Here is an 18664-nt window from a genome sequence, read left to right as displayed (position 1 = left end):
AACCAACAACGATATTCCCAACAGCCATCTTTGACAACTCGTCTTAAACCAGGGGTCGAATAACGCATCAGCTTTTGCAGTTAGACGCATCCATACGTCACTTGGAGGCAGCACTGGAGGAGGCGGCGTGTGGTGACCAGGAAAAGCTGTTTGACATACTTTTGGCATTAGGCAGTGTCTCACGCAGTCGCGGTGACTATGACAAAGCAAAGAGCTACTACGAACTGGTACTTAGCGCTGGCAATAGAATTTATGCACACAACAAACTGAGTCCCGTATTTTCCTCGTTACTTGAAAAGATTGGGACATGTTGGAGCTGCCTTGGCGATCAGAGAAAAGCTATCAGCTATTACGAACAGTCACTGAAGACGAGTAAAGCTATCTATGGTGAAACAACGCCACATCCCGACATTGCTGGATCACTACACAACATTGGGGCATGTTGGGGTCGCCTTGGTGATCAGAGGAAAGCTATCAGTTATTACGAACAGTCACTGAAGATGAGGAAAGCTATCTATGGTGAAACAACGCCACATCTCGACATTGCTTCATCACTAAACAACATTGGGGCATGTTGGAGTTACCTTGGTGATCAGAGGAAAGCTATCAGTTATTACGAACAGTCACTGAAGATGAGGAAAGCTATCTATGGTGAAACAACGCCACATCCCGACATTGCAACATCACTAAACAACATTGGGGCATGTTGGAGTCACCTTGGTGATCAGAGGAAAGCTATCAGTTATTACGAACAGTCACTGAAGATGAGGAAAGCTATCTATGGGGAAACAACGCCACATCCAGACATTGCATCATCACTAAACAACATTGGGGTATGTTGGAGTGACCTTGGTGATCAGAGGAAAGCTATTAGTTATTACGAACAGTCACTGAAGATGAAGAAAGCTATCTATGGGGAAACAACGCCACATCCAGACATTGCATCATCACTAAACAACATTGGGGCATGTTGGAGTCACCTTGGTGATCAGAGGAAAGCTATTAGTTATCACGAAAAGTCACTGAAGATGATGAAGGCTGTCTATGGCGAAACAACTCCACATCCCGACATTGCTAAATCACTAAACAACATTGGATCATGTTGGAGTCACCTTGGTGATCATAGAAAAGCTATCAGTTATTACGAACAGTCACTAAAGATGAAGAAAGCTATTTATGGCGAAACATCGCCACATCCTGACGTTGCGGAATCACTTTCTAACATTGGGGTATGTTGGAAACGACTCAGTGATCACAGTAAAGCCATGAAGTATTACCGACAGTCTTGAATATGATGAAAGTTATCTACGGGGACAAGACATCCCATCCCAACATAGCATCAGTACTGAACAATATTAGATTATGTAAAAGTGCCCTCCACGAGTAGAGTAAAGCCGTTAGTAGTTATAGCAAATCGTCACTCAGGATTAGCTAACTATGGAGACACTACTGAACACCTCCAATCTGTCTTGTCATATCATGTCATTACATAGCTATCTTGGTCACAAATTGCTTACTATGTATTACTAAGTATAGCAGCTTCTACTACATGATAAGGGGAGTTGATTTACTTTGCAGGACTATGTATTGCGTAGGGAGACTATACATTCGTAGTCTTCGGTGGAATTTCTTGCACTCATTATAAGTAGGCGGCCATTTGGACAATTTCTTTATGTTCTATATCTAGAATCAGGGACTAGCACGACAATGAATAAAGGAAACAAAGTCATACATGTATATGTGTTCCGAGTAAGCTCTATGAAATGAGTGAGCGACTGAGTGAGTAAGTGTGAGGGAGTGAGTGAGTTAGTGAGTGAGAGAGTGAGTGAGTGAGAGAGAGAGTGAGTGAGTGAGTGAATGAGTGAATGAGTTAGTGAGTGAATGAGTGAGTGAGTGAGGGAGGGAGTGAATGAGTGAGTAAGTGAGTGTGTGAGTGAGTGAATGAGTGAGTGAGTGAGTGAGTGGGTGAGTGAGTGTGTGAGTGAGTGAGTGTGTGAGTGAGTGAGTGAGTGAGTGAGTGGGTGAGTGAGTGAGTGAGTGAGTGGGTGAGTGAGTGGGAGAGTGAGTGAGTGAGTGAGTGAGTGAGTGAGTGAGCGAGTGGGTGAGTGAGAGAGTGAGTGAGTGAGAGAGAGAGAGTGAGAGAGTGAGTGAGTGTGAGAGTGAGTGAGTGAGAGAGTGAGTAAGTGAGTGAGTGAGAGTGAGTGACTGAGTGTGTGACTGGGTGGGTGCGTGAGTGAGTGAATGAGTGAGTGGGTGGGTGAGTGAGTGAGTGAATGAGTGAGTGGGTGAGTGAGTGAGTGAGTGGGTGGGTGAGTGAGTGAGTGAGTGAGTGAGTGAGTGAGTGAGTGAGTTAGTGAGTGAGTGAGTGAGTGAGCGAGTGGGTAAGTGAGTGAGTGGAGAGTGAGTGACTGAGTGTGTGACTGGGTGGGTGCGTGAGTGAGTGAATGAGTGAGTGAGTGAGTGAGTGAGTGAGTGTGTGAGTGAGTGAGTGAGTGTGTGAGTGTGTGAGTGAGTGAGTGAGTGAGTGAGTGAGTGAGTGAGTGACAGAGTTATGAGTAAGTGTGACTGAGTGAGTGAATGAGTGAATGAGTGAATGAGCGAGTGAGTGAGCGAGTGAGTGTGAGTGAGTGAGTGAGTGAGTGTGTGTGTGAGAAGTGAGTGAGTGAGTGAGTGAGTGCGCTTGAGTGAGTGTGTGTGAGGAGTGAGTGAGAGTGAGTCAGTGTGAGAGTGAGTGAGTGAGTGAGTGTGAGAGTGAGTGAGAGTGAGTGAGTGAGTGTGAGAGTGAGTGAGTGAGTGAGTGAGTGCGCTTGAATGAGTGTGTGAGGAGTGAGTGAGTGAGTGAGTGAGTGAGAGTGAGTGAGTGAGTGAGTGGATGAGAGTGAGTGAGTGAGAGTGAGTGAGTGAGTGAGTTAGTGAGTTAGTTATAGTGAGTGAGTGAGTGAGTGAGTGAGTGAGTGAGTGAGTGAGTGTGTGAGTGAGTGAGTGAGTGTGTGAGTGTGTGAGTGAGTGAGTGAGTGAGTGAGTGAGTGAGTGAGTGAACAGAAGTTATGGATGATGAAAGATGTGGATTATCAGCATCACGATGGTATTGAATGAGCCGGTGATTCTCACCATGACAACAATAGCGACGGTAAGAAGGCTGATTCATTGCAACAGGACAAAACGATCAAAAAGATTTGTTTGTTTTTGAACTAATGTGGTGATACCTATCTACTGGACTACTGGTATGTACCATTGAGCAAACAGAATATAGGATGATGGTTGTACCTCCCCCCTTGACACACACAATACGCTATTTCTAGTGTCTATTGAGGACTGTCTATTGTCTATTGAGGACTGTTGAGGACTAATAACTGCCGCATCTGCCGTGAGTCGTGCCGAGTCTTTTCATTACCACATACAGCAGAAGTAAAATCTTGAGCAAACAGAATACAGGATGATGGTTGACAGGTCGTAGTCCCTCCACACACAATACGCTATATCTACATACATATCAGCTGTACCCATTGGTGTCTATTGAGGACTGTTGAGGACTAGTAACTGCCGCATCTACCGTGACTCGAGACGAATCTTTTTTTACCACATACAGCCGAAGTAAAATCTTGAGCAAAGAGAATACAGGATTGCGGTTGGCAGGTTGTAGCCCCTCCACACACAATACTCCATATCTACATACATATCAGCCACACCCATAGTTGTCTATTGAGGACTGTTGAGGACTAATAACTGCCACATCTGCCGTGACTGGTGACGAATCTTTTCATTACCACATACAGCAGAAGTAAAATCTTGAGCAAACAGAATACAGGATGTTGGTTGACATGTTGTAGCCCTTCCACACACAATACGCTATATCTACATACATATCAGCCACACCCATAGTTGTCTATGGAGGACTGTTGAGGACTAATAACTGCCGCATCTGCCGTGAATCGTGCCGATCTAGAGGTGGCTATACTGTGTTGAAGCGCCATCTAGCAGGTACTGCGGAATGACATGATCAGCACCAAGGACAGCACCAGCCTTATCCTTATGCGGGTTCTTACCAGCAGACAATGATGACATGATAGGTCTTGTTTTTCCACAATGTTTTTAATACCACACAGAGCAGAAGTAAATTGTTTCGGGTGTGTGAAAAACTCCGTAAGGCGAACGCCAAGGGCAGGAGGTACGGACTAGCCCTTGCGGAGACTGGCTATCGGACTGCACAGTACATAATAATAGAGTAGAGTAGACCTTTTGGCGAATAGGGAATTCTTGTGTTTAGTTGGGGTCACTCGCCACACCAATGTACTGTAATTCCCGATTGTACAAATATGGCCTAAGGTATAACAGCGGGGTTTCCCGAACACGAGACCACATAAAAGACCCAACATGGTAAAAACAAATTAACGGCTCTTGGTCGCAAATGTGTGATGTTGACACATTGGCGGACCAAATCCGTTGGGTGTTTTTGTCACCCAGTTAGACAATTAGCCTAAGAGGCTCCTCCGTACATGGTGGGGAAGTCGTGTAAAGTACCTTTCCCAAGGCCCAAGGGCACAACGTCGGGTCACGGTGACTATCGAACCCATAACCTCTCGGTTCCGAGTCCAACGTAACGGTCTAACCGTTGCGCCACCACGCCACGACATGGTAGAAAGATCTTATCAAAGACGACAATGGCCCTAATTTAAGCACCTAAAGTTGCAGTGGTGGCGACGAAAAACCAGGCTACCTGGGAAACCTTAAACATATGCATGAAAGTGGCCCTGGCTTGAACACTTAAGGCATAGGCACGTACGCAGGTTACCTGATATGTTTACAGTTTACGGGTATTTCCGAACCTTTTGTGTATTGAACCTTTGACCTTTGTATTGGCGGATGACGTAATGTTGACACAAGCAGTGTGAAACCTGTGCCTGTTCGAGTCAGGCGCATAAAGCTAGTACGGAGACCGTGAAGACAAGGTGTTTTAGAGATGTTTTCGTAGCAGAAAGTCGCCATGTTGCGGGTGTGTGAGAAACTACGTGAGGCGGACGAGAAGGGCAGGAGGTACGGACTAGCCCGGGCGGAGACAGAATACCTCCGTGCCCTGGTGGACGCCATGGCCGACACGGAAAGGCTGGCGGAAGTGGAGCTGCTCAAAACTCTGGGCGACGTGAACGTGGAGAAGGGAAGACTCGGGAAGGACGTGGGGAAGTTCAACACAGCCTTGGCGCTTTACATTACTGCTATGGTACGGTGTTACCATGAAGAACAGGCAGATGGTATAGAACACCGCTACCACTACACGGAGAGGCTTTTACAAGGGCTGTCGTCACAGGGTAAGGAACAGTCAACTGAAGACAAGGAGACGACTACACCTGCAAAGGTAGCGGCAAAGTTTCAAGATCTGGACAAGAGACGGGCTACCGGAGGTAACACAGACTCTTTGCTGGCTGGATACGCACAGGTTATGGTAGAGGCGATAGTAAACGACAACAGCAAGTTAGAAACAGAAGCGATCAAGAGTCTGGGTGACGTGTACCTGAAAAGAGGAACAGAAACTGGAAACACTAGAGACTTGACCAGAGCTACTGCTCTGTACAACAGGGCACTGGCGCGGTGTCACAACGTTCATGGAACAGTTGTCATTGTTCACCGCTTACTGCACACCGCAAAAATCAGACAAGACATCACCACAAGAAACAAGGTGGGCGAACTACTTTGACTTTTTAAGTATTTCAGAACTCGCCATGCTGGCTTCCGGGTTCTGACTTTGCTTGTTTATTTCCATAAATCATAAATCTTGTCATGTTTTTAGTGCCACTAACGGTGATAAGACGTGTCGATTAACGTCAAGAACTTTTTTCCGCTAGAATAACTTCTTATATCACTTTATTAACTTGATTAATTCATTTTCCATTAACAAACGTATGGGTGAACTTTGAACTAAACCTTTGACGACAGTGCAAGAAGCTGTTAAGATACACGTATGTGTGAGTATGTGCACATCTTGACAATATGATGGAATGTAGTGAAATGATGTCCGAATAAGCGTCCAATCGCCACATTTTACATTTATCTCCGAAATTTTGTATTCAACATAATCACAGTTTACGTTGGTCTGCCACGGGTCATGTCAGGTCGTTTACCTTTGACCTTTAGTAAAGCTCGTTTGTGGACTACATGACCACCTGTTGATCATATACTACTTCTTATCGGTTCTTTTAGAGGGTAACACGTGCGCAAAAACAACAAGACGTGAGACGACGGAAGGGCCACTTCTCTGCCTTCTCAGCTGCGCCCTCTAGCGACGGGACCACAAGTCAAGTTGACGACATGTTAGTATTCTATTTTCTTGTCTAATGTAACAGATGTTGTTTCCGGTCCAATATATTAGAATATAGGACCATGGACTATTCTTTATACAAAAAGGGCATAAATTTAAACCAAGTTAAATATCAAGTTTTGGTAAAGGATTGCTAACGATCAATTAGCCAACGAAAGAAAATATGGCCGGAAATGTATCACACGTCATTAAATGTTACTGTGTGTAACAGTCGTATAGGCTGTACAGATTTATGTCACAATACTAAGGATGACTGGCATAATATTGCTATTGTACAGCATGATTATTTCACAACGTTTGTTTTGCTGTTCAGTTCCTACCGCAGGTACATCCAGACGGCAGACCGTGAGGTGAGAAATGGAGACCTGGACACAGCAGAGCAGAACCTAGCAGCCGCCCTGAAGCTGGTTCACGGTCGGTTAAAACTTTTATTTATACATAATATAATCTCAATCTTGTATTTTTCATTGAAAATTCAATTAGCATATTTTTCTCTATTATCGACGACTACTTCGTCTTGTACAAAGTTAGAAATAAGTGCACAACTTTGCTTCCTTTTGTCTGATCTTTTTAAATTCCTACCTACAGATCGCAGTAAACCAAGGAAGGCTAAAGAAGCCGACTGTCTGTGCAGGTTGGGTGACGTCTACGTCGAGCGAGGTAAGCGGACAGGAGAAGGTAGGAAATTCACACAGGCGGCAGCTCTGTATAACGCCTCCATGGCCAGAACAGATGGAGACAAACAAAACATGGTAACAAAACTGCAAGAAACTGAAAGGCAGTTTCTTAGAAACACTTGTAACCTTGACTGTGAACCGTGTCCGTATAGCAGCGCGTTAGATCACAGAAAAGAACTGGACAACTCGCGCGCCTGTGCAAAATCTCAGCTCGACGCAATTCATCAGGAACACAACCCTTATCAGTATGATGAAGACGATCCCGTCGTGAGAGAGGTAGAGATCAAACGAGCTGAAGCAATCAAGAACTTGTTCAAGAGCATCACTAAAGAAAGACGAGAGTTCATCCAAGTACTGACAGACGAATGCATTGCCAAACTCGGACCTCCTCCCTGTAAGTATGCTTTCATGGGGTTGGGGTCACAAGCCACAGAACTGGTGACGCCGTACTCCGACCTGGAGTTCGCCATTCTGACTGAGGAGGGGAAGGGCGATGATGATACACGGAGGTACTTCCTAAATCTCACACACTACTTACATCTCAAAGTCATCAACCTTGGGGAAACCATCCTCCCAGCCATGGCCATCCCGTCACTCAACGACTTTCTCTCGGAAGACCCAGAGAAAGACTGGTTCTTCGACTCCGTCACGCCTCGCGGCTTTGCCTTTGACGGCTTCATGCCATGGGCTTCTAAGACTCCGTTTGGAAGAGACAAAACCAAAAGCAAACCTCCGATTAGTCTCATCCAGACTCCGGCCAAGTTGGCTAAGTATCAGAATATCAGAATCGCCCAAGCGGAAGGCTATCACCTGTCAGACGTCCTCAGACGTGTGACTTACTTAACAGGGGATGAATCTTTGGTAGATGAGTATACAAGCATTGTCAACAAAAGCGTAGAACGTTCCCCTGTTCTGTCGCGATTGTCAGCAATGCTCATACTAAAGGATAACATTCGGGAAATAAAAAAAGTTGAACCAACAGACCAACTTCTGAATGTCAAGAAAGAAATCTACCGTTTTCCCAGCGTGGTCGTTGATGTGTTGAGTATTTGCTGTGGTATCACGATCCCCAGTGTGTGGGCAATGATAGAAGAGTTACACAAGACACAGCGGATCAGTCACGAAGATGCCCACCACTTGACTGTACTGATCAGCATCTCAGCGGAGCTACGGTTAAGAACGTACATTGCCAACGGAGGACAGAAGGACAGAATGTCTCCTCTCACGGAGATGAAAGTCCAACTGGACAAACATGACGACGTAGATGACACCATCGTTGAATCAGTTTTCCACATACCAGACTCTAAAATGTTGTTCAGGTACTACTATACAGCCATTCCATTAAAAAGATGCATTGTGGAAACAGTTAAAAAGGATAACCGAACAACAAAGATATTCCCAGCTGCCATCTTTGACACCTCATCTCAAACCAGGGGACGAATAACACAACAGCTGTTGCAGTTTGACGCATCCATACGTCACTTCGAGGCAGCACTGGAAGAGGCGAGTGATGACGAGGAAAAGCAGCTTGAGATACTTTTTGCGTTAGGCAGTGTCTCACACAGTCGCGGTGACTATGAGAAAGCGAAGAGCTACTACGAACGGACACTGAGCGCTGGAAATAATATTTATGCAGACTACACACTGAGTCCTGTACTTTCCTCATTACTTGCAAACATTGGGGTCTGTTGGAATGAGCTTGGTGATCAGAAGAAAGCTATCAGTTATCACGAACAGTCACTGAAGATGATGAAAGCTATCTATGGGGAAACAACGCCACATCCCTACATTGCATCATCACTAAACAACATTGGGGCATGTTGGAGTCACCTTGGTGATCAGAGGAAAGCTATCAGTTATTACGAACAGTCACTGAAGATGAGGAAAGCTATCTATGGCGTAACAACGCCACATCCCGACATTGCATCATCACTAAACAACATTGGGACATGTTGGAGTGACCTTGGCGATCAGAAGAAAGCTATGAGTTATTACAAACAGTCACTGAAGATGATGAAAGCTATCTATGGCGAAACAACGCCACATCCAGACATTGCTAAATCACTAAACAACATTGGGGCATGTTGGGATGAACTTGGTGATCAGATGAAAGCTATCAGTTATTACGAACAGTCACTGAAGATGAAGAAAGCTATCTATGGCGAAAGAACGCCACATCTCGACATTGCTAAATCACTGAACAACATTGGGGCATGTTGGAGTGACCTTGGCGATAAGAGGAAAGCTATCAGTTATTATGAACAGTCACTGAAGATGGAGAAAGCTATCTATGGGGAAACAACGCCACATCCTGACATTGCTATATCACTAAACAACATTGGGGAATGTTGGAAACATCTCGGTAATCACAGTCAAGTCATGTGGTATTTCAAACAATCACTGGATATGATGAAAGTTATCTATGGGGACAATCCAGCACATCCCAACATAGCAAAATTACTGAAGAATATTCGATCCTGTAAAAGTGCCCTCCATGAGTAGAGTAAAGCCGTTAGTAGTTATAGCAAATCGTCACTAGGGATTAGCTAACTATGGAGACACTACTGAACACCTCGAATCTGCCTTGCCATATCATGTCATTACATAGTCATCTTGGTCACAAATTGCTTACTATGTAAGTATGGCAGCTTCTATTACATAATAAGGGGAATAAATGCACTTTGCAAGACTATGTATTGCGTTGGGAGACTAATAGATGTACTTGTAGTCTTTGGTGAAATTTCTTGCACTCATTGTAAGTAGGCAGCCATTTGGACAATTCCTTTATGTTCTATATCTGGAATTATGGATACGCACGACTGTATTTATATTGCATTATTGTACTTTTAACGTGTAGTAATTTTTAATGTAAATTTGATATGCAACGAATAGGTTTTTATCAAATGTAACGAGCTTTTATCAAATAGCTGTACTTTAAGTGCATTTTATGTTTTAAAGCCTTCTCAATTCAGCCAAATATGGCTGCTTACAGGCTTTTGTGTGTACTTATATAGTACAAATAAACCAGTCTCTATCTCTCTCTCTCTCTGTCACAACAATGAATAAAGGAAACAGTCATACATGTATATGGGTTCTGAGTAAGCTCAATGAAATGAGTGAGTGAATGGAAGGAAGGTCTCCCGTGCTCTTATGCCGAGTGTAGGGTGGTGCCCATCTCCATTTTGTAGCCTTTGGGCGACACACAGTTGTGCAAGGAACTACAGCAGGGGGCTAGTGCGTTGGTAGTGCTGTGTGTTTGACCTTCTCACTCTTTCTCATATGTGCTGAGTGCTAAGCGGAGAAAGCAGTATGTACCATTTTTAAAGTCTTTTGTATGACCCGGCCGGGGTTTGCAGATGACAAGTACGCAAAGGTAAAGGCAAGGAGGGTGGAGGATTCCATCTCCAAGTACTTTTCTAATTTGCAAAAGATACGCAAGAAACTTTTCGACATTAATCTTCAAGAGGCCTGAAACGACTTGTGATGTTACGTTTGCCTTTTACTTTATGAACAAATGTAAAAGAAACAACAGCAATTAAGTGAAGTGTTTCCTTTCTTTACAATATCGTCTCTGGTTTTACAGCACAATGTTAGGTAAACTAACGTAGAGTATACGTCACAATTTGTGTTTACGTTGTACAATCACAATTGCAAACTGAAGACATTCTTGACAGTCGTGTATTTATCCTGAAAAATTCAGCTATCTTGTTTTGGAAAAATATGCCTTAAATCCTTGTCCACAATCTAACATCAAAATTAGGTGACGACCTACAACATCACCGTAAGACATTAAGTTATGCAATCTGTCACTATGTATCCAGAATAACATAGTACTATTGGCACTGTTTTCTTACATCTCCTCACATGTATACATGTGTACACATTGCAGTGGTTGACATGTAGGCACAAGATTCAGCTATAGTGTCACTGGTTCCACATCCAGAAAAGTAGAGAGCATAAGTCTCTCTAAAAGTAATACTGGCCTTTTTTTTCAGAAGAACATTGCATCAATTTGACAAAGACAATATCTCTCATCACTTACAAGACCTTTTGCTTATGATTGGTGCTGGTGTATCATTGCCATATTCTTGGATATGTTTGCATATAAACAAGAAAAACTGAATACGGCCAGAGCGAGAAGAGAAGAGTTGGTGGCCAAAAGGCTACTTCAGTGTGTGAAAGGTTAAGACAAAAAAGACATGAAAAATCTCATCAGGTTGGTGAATAGCAACATTTTCTTATTCACAACCACTTGTATAACAAGAGCCAATGTTTTGATCAGCCAGGTGCTACTGCTACACCCAGCTTCAGTACACTAGGAACCAGTTATACCTCACTGATGACCTTCAGTGCACAGTAAACCAAGGTTTCAACCTCCTTGAGGAAACCAGTCATAATTGCTCTGATGAAGATGACAGTCATCAAATAAGATTCAAAATGTCGGCTCTTGTCAAACAAGTGGTTGTGAGTAAAGAACGTTGCCATTTGAAAGGCCAATGTGTTGTTCTACAGAGGAGTCTACGTGAGTGGGCCCATCCCCCGGGCCATCTTTCTGTCCGCCATGGCTCGCCGGTTGTGATTGGCCCGGCTGGACTTATTCTTCTCCTTCTGTCTTCTGCTGTGAGCCGTCTCTTTTGTTTGACCTTGACCTTTGGCTTGACCTTTCAGGATTTCCTGTTGGTTTCTGTTTTGTCCCCTGAAAGATGACAGGAAGGTTATGGGTGTTTGTGATAAACTTTGACCGAGTTCAGGTTAAGATTGGCTCACTTCAAAATTTGAGTTTAATGTATGTTAGTTGGAGAACAACTTAAATTTTCCACAAGATATTCAGGAACTACAAGCTATTCAAAATCGGTGAGTCTAATGTCATTTTAGTTGGAGAACAGCTTAACTTTAAAATATATTCAAGACATCTTGTATTAATGTTCCATCAGTACGCTGAACGAAAGGCTAAGGACCGTGATGCCTGGCGGGAAAAAATGAAGAGGAGCAAGGGGCCAGTTCTGGCCTAAGCATTTAGGCAGGTAGGCAGTCTTACCTCCTGCCCTGTCGCTGTGCCTTGTACGCTGCCCTCTCAGCTGCTTTCTCCCTCAGGACTGCCGGGTCCTGGACAAAGTCTTCCTTCTTATCCTGCAGGGGAATAAATGGTGAAACATCAACATACACCACTGACAGTGCTCTAGCCAGCCTTGAATCATTTTCTGTCAATCCCAATTTTTCCTGATGTATCATCATCATAAAATCTTGACCCTCTGAAATGTGACGGAAAGGTGGATGCTGTCTAGAACACTGATGCACCACGATAACATTGTTCTGAAGGCAAATGCATTGTGGAACCTGGTTTGAAGGTACATCAAAAGCAGGTAAAATGTATGTACAAATTTAGTAGTGAGCATAGTCCAGTGGCTAGCAACCCTGCCTGGGTTAGTTCCAATCCTGGCTGATGTCGCTCACCCAACATGCACACTACTGAAAAGGGTTGCAGTCCTTTGGCGGTCTACTGTTCATTGTTCTTGTCAAAAAGGGCTAGGGGAATTTTCCTGGTACAATGAACCTGTAAATACTGTACATTGTACACAGCGTCTGTCTTCTCTGTAACAACTAGTAGAAGAGTGTTCTCAACTGGTTCAAGACTGCTTTCACAACTGGAAAATTCAGAGATGTCATACAGTAACTGTATAGTCTTACTTTTGGTCCCCCTTGTTCCTCAGATTCCTCTTCATCACTCCGCTCCTCCTCCTTCCCTCTCCTTCCTTGGTTACCAGCCAGCACCCTCGGAGTCACAAACTCTCTGTACAACGGACACAAAAACATGTTCGTCAAACATGGAACCAACTGCAGTTCACACATACATCCACAATGACTCGATTATAGTCGAAAGTTTATTGCAAGTTCTTGCCCATAGGCTAATCTAAAGTACATTGTGTGTGTACATGTAACATGAAAGTAAAAGATGGACAATGGATAACAATACAGTATAAAACTACTAAAGACAAAATTCTAACTTATTATATTTCTTATACTATCATGAAAGTTCATCTGTGTTGGTAACTAAATATAAAGAATTAACACTTTTGATCCAACACAAAGGGTCTGATCTTACCTAGGGCTTTCGACCAGTTCCTAATCTTGACCCAGTGTTGACGTCACACTTCAAAGAAGTCAGGTGACAAGCCTCACTGGGTCATACTACTATTGACAAAGATCAGAGGAACTGGTCGAAAGCTCTAGGTAAGATCAGACCCTTTGTGTTGGATCAAAAGTGTTAATTCTTTATATATTATATTTCTTTTTTTTTGCCCCAACTCTTTTGGTACCATTGAAAGGCCCCAAAATGGTAAAAAAAACAAGAAAACCAAAACGTCACCTTCCATACTCCTCGACAGCCTTGTTCTCTTTGATCATATCGTCAGCCGAGTCTGCGTCCATCTCACCAATATCGTTGGTGTCGTAAGTATCGTCATACTCATCATCATAGTCATCCACCATCCGCAGGGCTGCCATTGGTCCGTTCAACTCCTCTTCCGGAACTTTCTCGTACGTTCCGTAGTTAAAATACTGCTCTTTTAGAGAAGAGAGGTTGGGTTTCTCTTCGTCCATGATTTTCTTGGTGTTCACCTCCTTAGGTTCTCTGTAGAGAGATGTTATACAGAGAACACATGTCAAATGATTAAGTTTCAGTTTATTCAGATACCATTTAGTCCCATAAGGGGCTAATCTTCCAGGGTTCATCGACAAACACTTACATATAACAACCAATATATACACAAATAACAATATCAACAATATAAGTGAGAAAAAGATTTTAAAAAACATACATGTAGGTCCTTACAAAGACATCCAAACAACAGTAAAGAAATGGAAACTGATCAACAAAGTTATCAGGACAAAACTATTAAGGAACAGTCCAGAGAGGAAGAAAGAAGGGGTAGGCAATGGAAAAGATAGAAGAAAATGACATCAGAGAATGAGAAACCTTAAGAAAAACAGAAAACTGAGGAGGGTGGAAAAATGGTTGTCAGATTTTCTGTGGCGCCCCAATGGTCAAATAGTTAGAAGGGATAGATGAGGTGAGATAAAAAATATTGTTATCAACTATTCAAAGAAGACAGTTAAGAAACCTATAGGTTAGGTGGGTTAGAGATGATTTTGACAGACTTAACATGCACAACAAATGATGAGATCCTTGGTGTCAATTTCTTCCCAAAGTCTCACCGTTTCCCCTTAAAGACTTTGGACATGTCGATGTCGTCCCTCGAGAAGACGTCAAACTCATCGCCTGCGAAGACGTTCGCTCTCTGAGACAGCAAGGTCATGTCAACGACCTCTTCCTTCTTCTTTTCAGCTGGCCTGCGTTGGTGAAGACAAGACAGGGTGGAAAGGAAAAAATGCATACTGTAATTCCTGATTTTTTCACTGTACTGTTATGTTCACTGTTTGCACTGTCACTTCTGTACCGTGAACTTATCATTACAGTTAAGTTAACAAATAATTCCTGGACTTTCGTTTTCCTGCACCTGTCACCACCATGAATAATATTATATATTTATTAGTTCCGAGAACATGTCCTTTTTTCTCAGACTGAGAACTTCTGCTACCGTGAACATAAAGTGAATTTTTACCTTATGTTTACCTTTACTACATGGTCTAGCCTAATAAACTACATGTATTCTGCTCTGTTTATTCTTTTAACTCAAACACATTCATGCTATATGGTGACCAGCCCCTCCAACTCTGTCCTGCCACTAGCTACATAACGTAAATATGGAAATATAACTACTTTTTACCTTTTCATACTTCTGTCTAGTTTTTGCAGCTTGGCAGGTAGCTTTTCTTCCAGTATGTCATTGATGACTGTCTCAACTTTATACCCATACTCCTCTAGGCAGGCCTGAAAAACAAACATTAACACTGTCAACAGAAAATCAAGTAACAAACAACAAATTTCTGTTGCTTAAACTAACAACCTTTGAAAGAAACTTTCAAGATGACTGGAATTCTTTATACTTCCTCCTTTGTTCTATAGATGAAAAATATACCAGAAAGATAACATTTGGAAAGCAAATGCATGCTTAGTACCTTCACATGGTCTAGCCTAACAAACTACTGCACTGTTTATTCTTTACATTCTTTATGGTGAGCAGGCTCTCCAACTCTGTTCTGCTAAATAATGTAACCCAACACCACATGGTGTCTGCTACAACACTAGTTACCATGGTGACAGACATCTGGTCCAGGTCATTGACCTCATGCGTTTGGATCCGAAGAAGAAGAGGAAAATGAGCAAAAACAATGTGTTTTCCTTCTGCAAAGGTAAACATAAAAAAGAGATGAGATAACATTACCATAATGAAGCCCTCCCCAAGTTCAGGCAGGAGATCTCTAAATGCACTGATGAGTGAGTCCATCTCAACTCCACTCGGCTGGGGGAATGCACAGGCTCCCTCCTGGGGATATGGGAAGATGGACAAAATTAAAACACATAATCAAAACACGCAAAACTGGTATGCAAATGTTATAAGGATCTCAAATCAAAAATGGTTCTGACTTCAATGGCCATGCAATGTTAAACATTTCTTCTTTTCCAGGGCTAATTTTCTTTTTTTTTTTAGTAGAAATTGCACATGTTTAGTAACAAAACAATTCAATAACTTCTATGCTTGAGTGTAAGACTATTTGGGTACAGTGTTGGTACATTGATGTTCCAGTGTTGTAGACCACCTGTATCTGAATGATGTTTTTAAAAGAGTTGTAAGAAACTCACCAAACCCTGTAGAGCAGTATCATCCTGGAAATCCTCCTGCTGTACCCTATTCACAAGTGTCTCTCCAATCCCATCAGCCTTCAGCTCCCCATTCCACGATGCAGCATGGTTTGGTCCATTCCCATCATTCCTTGCTCTCCTGTCCTTGCCGAATGACTGATAGGCCTGGTCAACGGCTCCGAGAATAAAATCTGTTCTGGTGACATCTCTGTGAGCAACTCTCATCAAGGAAGAACAACTTATCATCAAAAGATATGGCATTAGAACTTGCTGCCACCAAGTACAGCAGGGGCATCATCACCGGACAGCTTTAAACAAAAGTTAATGTTACATGTGAAAAAGTTAGGTGTAACAAGGCGTTCGGTGAAATGTAGCCAGCTGCCGCCACGCCGCATACCTGTGAAGCTGATGTGTTACGTGGAATAGCAGTAATACTGACTATATGGCGGACTGCCATCAAGCTGCAGTATTGCTGTGCAAGCATGTCTAACCCTCGGAAGTCGGGGAACAACAGACGCTAAATGGGATAGTGAGTGTGTGTGTGTGTGTGTGAGTGTGTCTTTTGGATTTGAATTGAGAAGGATACACACTATCGCAGGCCTGGTGAATAAGGTCTATGTCCTCTTGTACACTAAACAGGCAGTCTAAATCATGGAGAAATCTGCAACAAAAGAACAATCAGTTACAAACCATCACATTGTACATTGATAACAGATAAGAAAACTGTACATTAATGGTAGATAATATACAAGAATTACCAAAATACATATAATTTAGTAGTGCTGGACAATCACATAATACATGTGCACTGTGCAGTAATGATAGTACAGTAAATACTACTATTGGTATGATTTTCATCAGAAACATTTCTAGAGTTTCTGTATCAATAAATGTTCTCACCTTCTCTCTGAGAGCACAGCAGACATCACATGGAGGTAGTCCTCTACATAGTTTAGCACAGCCTCCAGGGATTCACTGGAAATGAGAAATCAGAGATTTCAGACTTTAGGGAAGTATTTTTATTAATTAGCTTTTTGCGACTTTCAAGTGCACAGGTGTCTAGGAAATGTTTTCATGAATGTATTGGAACTGTGGAGGGGGTTGTACTTTGACTTTATTGGGATTTCAGTGAGATGATACAATATGGGCATCTATTTAGCTGATAATATTGGTACGACCACATATTGTGTATTGTATGTATGTGCTTTCATCAGGTACAGTATTACACCGCTTCCTTCCTCTTCGTTACCCCCAAATAACCCCACGAGGGGTGCCATTAGGGGGGAGAGGAGGTCAAGGCTAAGGCGGGCAGGCCGCCAGCCCAGCCCAGAACGACTCAACATTGGGAGCCATGACTACCGGGCCGGGTAAGGAGTTCCACTGTGGAATGGTATGGGAAAAAAAGAAAATCTGTAGCTACCTAAATTCCTCCATATACATATACTACCCACTTACTCCCACCTTCCCCAGTTTCAAGAGTTACAGTAGTTGTTTCACCTGTTTTCTAGAATAGGCTGTAGCCAGCATGTCAAGATAATGCAATAATAAAACCACTGCAAAAGTTTCCATAATTATCTACAGTAGTTGTTTCACCTGTTTTCTAGAATAGGTTGCAGGCAGCATGTGGAGACGATGTGATGACATAACTTGACCAGCATCCCTCTGGCCTGGCTGAGAACTGCATCTAACTCACTCCAGTTGGTCCTGAAACAAAACACACTCAACTCTTAGTGTTCAAATAGCATGTGATAGTAACATGCTATACAGTCTACTCACTTCAAAACTGAACAAGAAATCAGAGAATTCAGACAGACGAGAGACAAACAACAAGTCAGCCTCCCATAAAATATCCATACTTGGAAGTACAACTTCAAAAGGGGACTAAGATACCTATTTAGTGAATTGTGAGTATTACTATAAAATGTGTCATTGTCGTAATTTTGAATTGCTATTTTTTGGGCTTTTTTTCTTGATGGTGTAAAAATACAAATAAAGGTCAGGTTCCAAACAGTAACATTACTTACTTCCCTGTCTCCTGAGATATTCTGTCCATCACTAGTATCTCTAATGCTGGAACAACAGACTCATAAAAACTGCATATTCTGCAACAAGGAAAAACATCAAAAGTCAACAAGAAATATAACATACCCGTACGTCTATTCAATTACATTGAAAAACAAAATTTCCATAATATTATATACGGTACTTTCAAATTGTAAATAAATTGAATATACAAGAATTCAGAGATTTTAGACATCCAAGAAGTGTAATTGGATTTCATGTGCGAAAAGGCAAAGACACACAAACCCACGCACAGCTCAGCCACCAAAAAACACCCACACCCTAAGTATCAATATCTCACAGGTAAGAACCGTACCTTGCTACAATGTTCTGCTGATGGAACACCCTACACCCTCTGGGATAGGCCTCCAGAAACACCAGCAGTGTGACAGCAGAGTCCCTCATGTACAGGAGAATGTCCTGTACCTCTCCTACACTCATGGCCTGTAGAGGGGCGGCTTTTCTGTCGCTCAACTTCTGCGGTGCCGAACCACCCTCGTCTGCCAACCCACACTTCTGCATGATGTTGTCAAAGACCTGGAATAAAGGGGAAAAGATAACCAAACTTAATACTACAACTGAAATCATACTTCCGGAAGCATTTTGGGTTTTGGTGATCTTTTAAGTGCTTTGTGAACTGTGGAGGGGATTAGTATTATTGTATGGTACGATGTAATTTTAATCAAGACTAGTACTTGATTGGGAACATTTAGAAGTATGATAAGGAACTTGGACTGATAACGGACTGATGATTTACTATTTATTTTTGTATTATATTTTGATTTGCATTTTGTTTTGATTTTGTATTATATTTTGGTTTGATTTGTAATTCCGTGACCCCGCCCTCAC

At 42.5% G+C, this 18664-nt stretch overlaps 3 protein-coding genes and 1 pseudogene across 3 annotated transcripts in view; 2 read left to right on the top strand and 2 right to left on the bottom strand.

Annotated features, from left to right (window-relative positions):
- The first annotated feature begins 458 nt into the window (after positions 1–458).
- On the top strand, positions 459–1026 carry LOC109482181 (annotated as a pseudogene).
- A 3707-nt stretch (positions 1027–4733) lies between these two features.
- On the top strand, positions 4734–10036 carry LOC109482178. Its single transcript, XM_019784875.1, has 4 exons — positions 4734–5674; positions 6196–6309; positions 6592–6727; positions 6902–10036. Exons 1-4 carry the CDS (start codon positions 4985–4987, stop codon positions 9490–9492), a joined length of 3531 nt encoding a protein of 1176 aa, XP_019640434.1. The 5' UTR covers positions 4734–4984; the 3' UTR covers positions 9493–10036.
- A 1399-nt stretch (positions 10037–11435) lies between these two features.
- On the bottom strand, positions 11436–12867 carry LOC109482180 (activating signal cointegrator 1 complex subunit 2-like). Its single transcript, XM_019784878.1, has 3 exons — positions 12679–12867; positions 12029–12120; positions 11436–11686 (listed from the first exon to the last, which is right to left on the bottom strand). Exons 1-3 carry the CDS (start codon positions 12838–12840, stop codon positions 11509–11511), a joined length of 432 nt encoding a protein of 143 aa, XP_019640437.1. The 5' UTR covers positions 12841–12867; the 3' UTR covers positions 11436–11508.
- A 437-nt stretch (positions 12868–13304) lies between these two features.
- Positions 13305–18664, bottom strand: part of LOC109482179 (activating signal cointegrator 1 complex subunit 2-like) — a 9343-nt gene continuing 3983 nt past the window's right edge. The window contains exons 6-15 of the mRNA XM_019784877.1: positions 18132–18352; positions 17779–17856; positions 17348–17458; positions 16655–16729; positions 16341–16415; positions 15755–15962; positions 15336–15437; positions 14778–14881; positions 14206–14340; positions 13305–13621 (exon numbers count right to left, since the gene is read on the bottom strand). Of these exons, the coding sequence (XP_019640436.1) occupies positions 13354–13621; positions 14206–14340; positions 14778–14881; positions 15336–15437; positions 15755–15962; positions 16341–16415; positions 16655–16729; positions 17348–17458; positions 17779–17856; positions 18132–18352 (1377 nt within the window). The 3' untranslated portion in view covers positions 13305–13353. The remainder of the gene's footprint in view (positions 13622–14205; positions 14341–14777; positions 14882–15335; positions 15438–15754; positions 15963–16340; positions 16416–16654; positions 16730–17347; positions 17459–17778; positions 17857–18131; positions 18353–18664) is intronic.

Source organism: Branchiostoma belcheri, unplaced genomic scaffold (genome assembly GCF_001625305.1).
Source record: "Branchiostoma belcheri isolate BF01 breed outbred unplaced genomic scaffold, Haploidv18h27 scaffold598, whole genome shotgun sequence".
NCBI classification, from domain to species: domain Eukaryota; kingdom Metazoa; phylum Chordata; class Leptocardii; order Amphioxiformes; family Branchiostomatidae; genus Branchiostoma; species Branchiostoma belcheri.
The sequence above is the reverse complement of the archived record's forward strand: the minus strand, read 5'-3'. Positions and strand labels throughout refer to the sequence as shown.